This window comes from Zonotrichia albicollis, chromosome 6 (assembly GCF_047830755.1).
Source record: "Zonotrichia albicollis isolate bZonAlb1 chromosome 6, bZonAlb1.hap1, whole genome shotgun sequence".
Classification (NCBI taxonomy): Eukaryota; Metazoa; Chordata; class Aves; order Passeriformes; family Passerellidae; genus Zonotrichia; species Zonotrichia albicollis.
The window spans coordinates 37,326,044-37,336,773 of record NC_133824.1 but is presented as its reverse complement, the minus strand read 5'-3'; the positions used below and the strand labels follow the sequence as shown (position 1 = coordinate 37,336,773).

At 36.3% G+C, this 10,730-nt stretch overlaps 1 protein-coding gene across 1 annotated transcript in view; it reads right to left on the bottom strand.

The window, feature by feature from the left end:
• Positions 1-243: 243 nt before the first annotated feature.
• The window catches only part of CPT1A (carnitine palmitoyltransferase 1A), a 36,827-nt gene continuing 26,340 nt past the window's right edge, over positions 244-10,730 (bottom strand). Inside the window, exons 14-20 of the mRNA XM_074543234.1 lie at positions 8,817-8,933; positions 7,756-7,920; positions 6,895-7,029; positions 5,642-5,794; positions 4,447-4,551; positions 2,438-2,530; positions 244-954 (exon numbers count right to left, since the gene is read on the bottom strand). Of these exons, the coding sequence (XP_074399335.1) occupies positions 868-954; positions 2,438-2,530; positions 4,447-4,551; positions 5,642-5,794; positions 6,895-7,029; positions 7,756-7,920; positions 8,817-8,933 (855 nt within the window). The 3' untranslated portion in view covers positions 244-867. The remainder of the gene's footprint in view (positions 955-2,437; positions 2,531-4,446; positions 4,552-5,641; positions 5,795-6,894; positions 7,030-7,755; positions 7,921-8,816; positions 8,934-10,730) is intronic.

The following is a 10,730-nucleotide window of genomic DNA, read 5'->3' as shown; positions in this document are numbered from 1 at the left end:
CCAGATCTGCATTACTACAACCTTCCCTCTTTTACCTACCCTCTTTGAAACAACTCTCAGCATATGCCTTTTTCCTGGCCTAAGGATCTTTGTTTTTCTAAGGCACTTGCATGAACAAGTACACAGGTCCATTTATTTATACAGAAATAAAATCAGTGTCACAAACAGGCTTGCAAGCAGTAAGAAAAATGTGATACCTGCTAATGAGGGGACACATTGTACTATCCAATAGCTGGGTCTCTGTTTTGTTTTTTTTTTTTGCTTTTCAGAAACCGTAACACTTCTACAACTTAGTGTGTTAAGGTGGTTACAGCAGGGATTTTTTGGTATGTTTTACAGAATTTACCTCTAAAAAGAAACCAAGGGAGGCAAATGGCCACAAGTTTTGTCACTCATTTACATAAAGCAGCAGATACATTGAAGAACATTCTGCTATTAATACATAGCGAATCTAACCTTTTCTAGTATTTCAGTCGGTGTGTTTTATCCCTTTGATTCTGGAAACAAGTAAACTAATTTAAAGTTAAAAAAAAAGATAAAGCATATACAAATCAAGAGAAAACTGCAGAAGTTAGAATATACATTACTTTATGCATTGATACTCTGCTTCCTCCCTAGAAACACAGAAGATTTTGGAAGTCATCCTTTGTTGAAATAAGCTCTCCCACATTACTGACAAAAAATACCCCAAAACAAACCACAACAAAAAAGACACATTTAATATACTGCTAAGGTTTTAATAGGTGATCAAGAAGGTGCTGACTCAGTTTCTTCTCCAGCTACTCTTCAACAAACCTTGCTCTTGTTCACTGTGCAGCAGAGTCCTCATCCCACCAAGAGGAGATTGCTTGGCATCAAGCAAGCAGATCACTTGGTACAGTTTTTACTGAGGTTAAATAAAGCCATGATGTCAACCAGTGCTTTCTTGATGTTCATTCCAAAGCGATGAGAATCCTTTAAAAACAAACAAACAAAACCAAAAACTTGTACTGTCCATCAACAGATATTTTTCAGGCAAAAGAAGAAACTTGCTAATATTTTGTAGTTTTGGAGCTTCTGGAATTCAGGCATCTATTTTATCATACAATGGGAATTTTAATAAGAGAACTTTCAATGCTATACAGATTAATCCAGGTTTATGCTAGTACTGACCAATGAGTTCTTCATTATGCATTTACTTTTCTACAGTCAGAAATTAGATCATATCCTCTTGAAATCAGATGCATGCATAGCTTTCTGCTACTTTAAAATTTGGGTTTTGATACTGTTTTTCCTACAAGATTTTGCAAAAACTCATTTTCAGAAAGGAGTGTTCAGTGAGTGGATGACTAATGACCAAGAAGTACTGAAAGAGGAGAAAAATAATTTTTATTTGAGCTCCTATCAGAAATGCTGAATCATTTGCCATTGAAAAAAGAATTGGAAATGAAAGTAACAACTTTCTAAGTGTAAACAAAACAGGAACTTGTTCTGTTTATTCTAAGCATTAGATGGATGGTACAAGAAAGAAATTAAGATTACAGATGTAAATTATTGGCTACATTACAAGATCAACTACAATGACCTACTAATGTCAAGGGCACACACACAAAATGGCTGCCTTTTCTGTATGGACCTTTGACTCGATTGATAAGTAAAAAGAACAGAGCAAAATTTAAAGGACAAGCTAACAGGCATCTGAAGAACAATTTCAACTATGAAAAAAACAGTTGTATTTCCTAATCCTTAATGATTAACCAGAAGCGCCATGATCTCCTGAACAAGTTAAGGTCAAAAGAGGAAAACTAGGTCAGCTATGTAACCCTGAATGAATTTGGCATATTCAGTAAGGCCATAAAAATATAAAGGGGAAAGATGAATTGAACTCAAAGCACAAAGCACTCAAAGCTCAAAGTCCTCCACAACAGCAGCATATTCAACATATGACACACCTACTATCCTCTAATAACGAGTGTTATTCTAATAAATTTTTGATTAGTTATGTCTCTTAAGCACAGATTACAATTTATGGGTCAGCTTTGTTCAGCATTATTTAAACCAGGAAGGCTGAAATAGACAGCATACATTTTATTCTGTCTTTACAGCTGCAGCCTGAGACAAACCAAAACTGTAATAAGAAAAAATAAGAAATGCCCTCACATGTGTTGAGGGGACACATGTGATCATTTCACCTGAGCTGCAGGGAATTACACATGTGTAAAGATGATCCTGGGCCACATGTCTTCCTTATGCTTCAAAGCATAAGTGAAATAGAATGTGGTATCCTTGGTTCATGAAACTATTGAATTTATACAACTGGAGGCATAAAACTCCAACAAAGCAGCATATATTGAAAAATAAAAATCACATTATTTACATTTTAGACAATGAGTAGAATAGTTCTATAAGCAGAAAGCAGAAAAGATTTATTAAACCATAGGAAAGGACCGACTCTTACCGTCTCAGAACAAGATATTTTGCTGGAGATGTGGAATTGGATGAAATCTTCACCCAAGATCATGTAAGAAACACCATAACCATCATCAGCCACCTAGGGGAAGAAAGAAGAGAAAAACACCTTCTAAACTTTTTCTTTCTCCTTCATTCTCAATCAACTTAAGTACAATTAAGAAGTTGTTAAATTTTTAAGATCAGTTGCAATTTCCTCAAGTAAAATTTCAACTTCTATATTTAATGCAAAATTTCTGAAAATTGGCTCCACGTAAGGAATAGTTCTACTCTCATCTGAAGTGCATGGAATAACCACTTTCTGAATATTTATCTGTAATATTTCCCAGCTTTAATAGTTTGAAATAAAATACTTATTCAGGTATTTTTTGGTAATAGAAAGGCAATAGAAAGTCCTGGTCTTAAGTAGCTATACAGCTTCAAAGCTTAAGCAGCAAGGAATAAATTAGTTCAGTAGTATAGCTGACCAATCAGCCTCCTGGGGTCATTCTGCAGATGTAAACAAACACAGTGTAAAAGCCTTGCACAATGAAAACTTGCCAAATGCAAGTTTTTTTCTGCCTCTACAGCAAACATGTGATTCTGAACACCTGTATCACGAGCAGAGGTCTGGTCCAATTTCAACATTAGTAGCATTAACTGTGCCAAGTTTCAGTCTGATGTTTTATTCCAACTATGCCTGGTAAACACAGATTATCCTGATGTCACCCCTGTTCATGTCTTTCCTAACTCAAAGGATCTCAACCTTCCATGTCCTTGCTGCCACTGCTGCTAAGCAGTCTGACAGTCTTCTCACTCTTCTCGCTGTTAGTGCTACAAAGATAAACTCTAATGAATGTTTAAAAAAACCCTTCAAAACCAACAAAAAGCATATGCATAGAAAGCTGATGTACTGAATCTCTGGGCTAATTCAGCAAACCAAAACATAGTTTTTGTTAACAAAAACAAAGGAAAACAGTGTTAGAATTCCTACAGCCAAAACCCTTTTCAATTGCCTCTTGGGCATTCAGAATACTGATTTCATAATGGCTTGAGGAAGTCAGAATCTCAAGAATGAGCCATAGCTAGGCCTCCTTGATACTGCAAGTCAAATTCATTCCAATTTCAAAAACTACTGAAAGATGTATCAGAAACATGAGTAAATAAACATCAACCATTTAACACACCCCACCTCCCATGCCCCATCTTCCAGCTTGAGAAACCAGCCACAATACACTGGACTTGTCACCCTGATTTTTGTGGGGCAAAGAGCAGTCCTGTGATACCTCTCACTGTTTCTTCAATAGAAATGCTTTTTGAAAACAGATTAATCTATTATAATAGCCCCAAAAAGGCTGCTGAAGAGGTCTTGTTGACACCAATATTCTCATCAATGGCCAAGCTCAAATACCAATAAAATATCACAGCAAATAAGCAGCTTGTCAAATCTCTAACAATACACTGCTTTCTTGAAAGTCTGCAGAAGCCATAGAACATGGCTGTATTTTTGACTTGGCCATGATTCACACTTAGGAGGGCAAGCAGAACAACGTGAGCAGCCTAATCTGGAAGAATGTATGAACACATTTATTCATCAAGCAGGAAATATAAGAACACATGAAGTATAAGTACTTTTACAAATCCCAACCTTAAAATCTAGTTTAAGTAATAAGGCATTTGCCACTGTAACAACAGTCTAATGTACAGAAGATCTGGGCACAGGCAATGTGGTAAGAACCCCAATTTCATAAACTCTCTTTGCCTTGGAGCCCTGTACCTCATTTCATAACTGTGCATTTCCTAAAGAATAATCCCTTCTTGTAGTGGGATACCAGAAAAGGGTGATGTAGACTTTTCTAAACACAGCCACATCATGGGAAAGTATTAAGTACATGCATTTAAAAGCATGAGCTGCACCTTTGATATGCAACAATGAGGGATTACAGATTTGACATTTTTTGACTGCTGTCCTGATTGTAAAACTCTTTTTTAGTGGATACTTGTATTTAGGAAACATACTGGTCCAAACCCTCCACCAGAGGACAGCATCTCCGGGTTCTTCTTCAGATCAATGTGCTGCTGGGGTGTCTGACTCGTTGACAGCCTCCAAGGTTCTGACAAAACCTGTATTAGATATGAAAGAGATGCAAACAAATAGAAAACACTGGTTAAGAACATGCAACTTTCTCAAAAACTAGTCAGGACAGCAAGTGTTATAACAAGTGCAGTATTGTTTTATAAACTGTTAGAAAACACTTTATAAAGCAATATTAAGGTTAACTCCCATTTCAATGGAATGAAAAACTAAGAAGCTTAAATGAAACAGTTAAACTTATTCTGATATTGAAACCATTATCATATGAGGAAGTGATGTCAATTCCTCAAAGAGAATAAAACAGACTTCCAACAGAAATGCTACTTCAAACAAGATCACCTGGTCTACAGGCTTGTAACTTACACACAAAAGGTCTTGTTTTAACAAGACCATAATTAGTCATATTCAAATCCCAGGAAGATCCTACATCAAGATAGAAGCTTGTAAAATCTCTAATAACACATCTTGAAAGTTTGTGGAAACTGTAGAAAATTGTTTTATTCTTGACTTAGCCACTTTTAGGAGAGCAAGCAGACAAACGTGAACAGCTTAATTTTGAGGCAAGGTGGAACACATTTTTTATTAACCAGAAAAAAGGAACAAGTGCAGTGTAATTACTTTTATAAAATCCAACCTTAAAATCTAGTTTAATTAATAACCTGTCAGAATAATTTGCAAGGACATTAATGCCATATACAGCTCCTTTAACTCTTACTAACTTAAAAGGAATTGAATTTGTCAGCTTCACAAGAAAATTCTCAGAGAAAACACACAGCCTCTGCTGTACACTCTTGAAAATACACAAAGCAAAAAAATTGTTTTCAGTACTGACTATATATTTCCTGCAATTCTAAGTAACATGTATTATGCTAAAAAGCTCACGGAAAGCATTATTTTAGGTCTACCAAAAAAATGCATACATAAAAGAAAATGAAACTAACTCAACGATTTATCAGCAGATGTTATATATGTTATATATAGACGTTATACTAGCTGCAATTTTACCTTTTTTCTTAGGAAAACCAGAGCTGCACAAGTCTCTTGAGCAGATACCACAAAACACTAACTCACCAAAGGACTATTTATGGTAATGAGGAGTCACCAGTAAAGGTCACCTACCTCCTTGAGGAAAGGAGAATCTACAGCGAGGTACTTGGACACGACGTAGAGGCAGAAGAGGTGGCGGTCGATGCCCGCCCCCGTCATGGCGAGCCGATACAAGTGCTGGTGCTTGTCGGCTGCCTGCCGGAAAAGCTTCAGCGTATTTTCCCTCTAACAAACAAAAAAAGATTAAGAAAACTCAGTTAAATGAACTGCATCAAGGATGAAGTTCATTTATCCTTGATGAAACTAAGAAAAAACTAAGTCACAGCAATGACTCTCAAGCCTTGAGCACTTCAAGGTCAAGTACAAGACAACTGATCTCAAATAGTATCCCCTGGCTTTTCAACATCAGGTATTTAATTTCAGCTCTTAGCAAGTGTCTGCTGTTACCTACTGTAAACAGGATAATGAAAACTAATCTGTATTTTAAGTGTTATCTAACCTACAATCAAACATGACTACAGCTCAAGCTTACTACATTATTTACAGCTTCTATAGATACTGGTCTTAAAGAGTTACAGAGAGCAAATCCCAACGTGATTTATGAAAACAAACTGCCAGAGCTATTTTAGAAGGCAAACTGCCAACACTGAAGGTACAGAGGTCCATAAATACTAGTCATCAAAATCAACATATAAGAGCAACCACTTCCTTCCTGTGAATTATTCTTGCTTCCCTGTCAGAAAGGAAAGCTTAACTGGTATGAGATTAGTTGTTCCATGAATCTATGTTTGAGTTTTACAAATCATAAAAATTTGACATGTAATCACAGTTTTCTGGAGTTCAGAAGCAGGTAAATAAGAGCATATTTGGGTAAGTTCTGCCATTCTTTTTTGGTAGGGCCCAGAAGTTCTGCTTTTTTAACAGAAAACATGAACAATTACCTTAAGCAGCTTTTCTTTCTGAAAAAATCACATCACACTAAATGCTTAAAAACTATTTGGGGACTTACACGGTTGTCTAGCGGTAACTCATGTGCCTTATGAATTATCACAGAATCATAGGGACCTTAGGTTGGAAGGGACCTTTAAGATCATCTCATTCCAACCTCCCTGCCATGGGCAGGGACACAGGGACACCTTCCACTAGCCAGGTTGCTCAGAGCCCCATCCAGCCTGGCCTTGAACGCTGCCAGGAATGGGGCATCCACAGCTTCTCCGAGCAATCTGTTCCAGTGCCTTACCACCCTCACAGTGAAGAATTCATTCCTAATACCCAATCCAAATCCACCCTCCCAATTTTATAGGGCACCAACACCATGAACTTACACTTTCAGTGGGGTCTTCCATGGCTTTGACAAAACGACAGGACTCCACCGTGCACGAGCGAACCGTTTCAGTCCTGCCCTCTCGGAACAGGCGTGTCATGGACGCTTCATACGTTAGAGAAAACTTTCCCATGTCCTTGGAAAAGGGAAAAATAAGAACTTAAAGGTTTAGATAGACTTGGCCCCTCTTTCTTAATCAACATTCCAAGCAAAGCACACAGGCTATGAATCACTGCACAAATTAAACTCAACATTTGAGTTTTCAGTAGCCCACCATTAGCCCCCTTACCCAAAGATAATATAGGCAAAAATAAGAATAGTAGCAGGATTTGATAAACAATAACAGTACAACCTGATTAGCAAGGAGTACTCTCTGCATTTCATATTCAACCCTCTTCAGTTTAAAAGAGAGGCTGAATGTTGCTACATTGGTCTTTTCTGACAGCACAATACAGGAAAAGAGAACTAACAGAAGAAAATACAGACAGTGATTTCTGTTAATCCTCTTAGGGAGTGTCCATGACTACTGCATCCTGTGTGACTCTAATCTGAAAGGTAAATTTGACATTGTTTATGTGTTTATGAACACAGCTACTAGAAGTTTCATAACTTCCTTCTAGAACAAAATGCCTAGGGGTACATCAACTAAGCAGAAGAGAAAAATTCAGAAATGTATCACTATGTGAACCATTGTAGAATTGACGTTCAACTAGTAATCTGCTTAGGGCTTGTATCAATTTGCACTGCATGTCTTTGACAACCTTGTACAAGGAAGATTACCCCACACAGGCACATGTTCAGTCACACACACATTACACCCAGCCTAGGGAGGCTCCCTAGGGCAGAAACATTCTGTTCTTACCCGGTAGTGAGCGAGCTGCAGGGCAAGCTGCACAAAGGCATCAGGGCTGGTTTTCACTTTCTTTATTAGTCCTTTCCCAAAACCATCAAAACAAAATGAACAGAAGTCCACATCATCTGCTAGAGCTACAGCAGTGCTCAGAGACTTCTCAATCACTTCTTGGCACTTAAATAAACAAACAAACAAACACCTGTATGTATACAAGCATGCATTCATGGCATTTGAGAGACCTATTGAAAAAGTACAAGTATTTTTAACTGTTAAACAGGAAATGCTTGCCTTTATGCATGCCAGGAACATCATTACCTAAGTAATTTCCCTTTAGAGAAAGAAAAGACGCTACCTTTGCTAGAAAGTTAAAATTCAAAAAGGTAATAAAAATGTTTTAAGCCAGTACACATCCAAAAATAACTCATAAAACCCACCAGCATTAAAACTGTTCAGATCAGAATACAAAAGAATGGCCTACAGTGACAGAATGGCATTAGCAGTATGCCTTCCAAGCTCCCATACATGCTTAATTAAATAAATCACCAGCCATTAGCTTTTTATTCAAAATTAAAATCCAAATAGGTGGTGGCAGTTTTTCTAGAAACTTGAGCAAAAAAAACCAACAATCAACTTAGAAAACTCAAATCTTATTAGATGAACTATGAACACAAAAAAACCCAGCTATTCTAAAGGAACTATTAGACAAGAGTACTTGTTGTGAAAACACTAATGAAACCTCAGCAACTAAATGTTTATTTTAATACAGTCACTATTTAAAAGAGGTGGCCATTTATTTTTGACATATTGCCAACCAAGAAAACTTCTAGTAAAACACTGGCATTTCCCAGTCAGAATTTTTAAAGATTAACATCAAAACCTCCTGATTTTGTAAGCAAACTGACTAACTAACAAATTACTAACTGAGTAATGACTACACACAAAGTACACAACCTACAGGACCAAAAGGAACTTAGAACTGATTTATAGGTTTATCAATAATTACATAAATTATTTGACCACTGGGGAAAAGAGGCATTTCTTCCTCATACCACTAAATCTTCTGTACTTACTTCTTCTGGAATTTCCCATTGCAGTTTGGTAGGAATGGGAATATTGGGATTGGGATCTCCTCTGCAATGTCCATCTACTGAATAGCACAGTTCAAGATACTCAGTTGCCATCACATTCTGCAAAGAATGATACTTCTTCAGAATTGCAACACATTACTTACTGCCATGGAATTAGGATTTCATTGTGAAAGCAATATAACCTATTTTCACTACACAGCAAAATAAAACACACAATTCATTTCCAAATACTGAAAACAACTGCAATGAAGCCCCCATTTTTACAAGAAAAACACCAGATGTGCACCAAACACTTATTTAATTATGCTGGTGCATTTTGCTAGATGCTACTGGTTTAATAAAAACCTTTTCAATTCAAAACCCACCTCAAACGAAGTAGAAGCAAAAAACTGAACTCAGACTTCACTATCTTTGTTCAATTTAGATTCTAGAGAATTTCTTCAAGTTTATTTGTCAAAACTAATTCATTGAGCAGTAATTTATTTCAGAGTAAGTGCAAATCCTGCAAGAACTCAATTATTTTTAAGATTTGTATCCCTTTCAAAATTGCAGTTTATTTTACATGTGCACTAGAGCTCCTGGGTGGAAAGACGCATGTTCCAAGATGAACAACACAACCTGAACAGACATAAGAGGCTTTGTCTTATAAGATATCAAGCATCCTCAATGTTAAAAAAAAAAAATCAAGAATCAACAAACCCACATACAAACACAAAGAACTATCAAAAGATTTGAATCTGCTCAATATGGAAAGAAAAAGCTTGATGATTGTCAATGATTTATTTCTAATCTCTTATTTTAATTTCATTTTCTTTTCATGTTCTCATTTCACTTACTGGTCAGAACATGACAACTATGAAATAAAGCTTAATCCATTCAATTCTAAAAATGGACAATCTGTAAAGAGCTAACAACAGACAACTTTCTAGAAAATGAAATCTTGTTTCAGTAACCTTAATTCTTAGCAGAAAATGTATCAATTAATATTAAGTACAGAGATATGAATTAAGCATATAATATCATTCATTAAAAGTAAAAAAAGTATCCCTCTTTCACTGAGATAGTCTACACAGCATTGTCATGTCACTCTCAAATCAGTCTGGCCTTCTTTCTTCCCTGGGTAGAGAATGCAATGAGTTTTTTTTTTTTTGTTCTTACACACATGGAAGCACTTCTATAACAAAACTCAGAAATTACTTGGGGGGCCAATTACACTCAAGACCCATTTGCACAAATACATACAAAATCAAAATTAAATAACATTTTGGAAATAGTTTTAATTTATTTGAGTCACATAACTGTTTGAGTGTTTAAGCTTCAAAATGAAAAAAAGGAAAGAAAGGAAAAAAAAGGAAAAAAAATCAAATAGGATTTCAAGAATTAAACTAAGCATATGATGAAGGCAAAGCAAAATAAATTTACTGCATTCATTGCAAATAAATACAAGAGATAAGGTCAACAGCATATCAGTCTGCATCTTGGCAAATAATGCTTAGACAAAAAGTAAAACTGTATAACTTTTTACATTTTAAAAGTAAGCATGGGAGTTTTATAGCACAAGAAAACTTAAGAGCTTTAGGAAAATGTACATACAAAAATTACAATGCCATATCAAAGAAGTAATAATCTGTGGATTTAAAACATTAAAGAAAAGGTAGCTGGGGAGGTGTATCACTATTCTGTGAAGACATCTAAGCTCACTAAAATGCTGGCCTTCAAAAACCAGCAGCTTCTTAAGTGAGGGCTTGGGATCTTTTTCAAATTCCACAGTTGCTGTAGCCATAGGCCCCAGGTCCCTCCTCAGCAATGTGAATGCAAGGGACTGAAAGTCACTGCTGACCTTCAGGGCTGCTGCAAGCCCCTGCACATGATCTTCTGCATCAGCTCTTTGTGCCA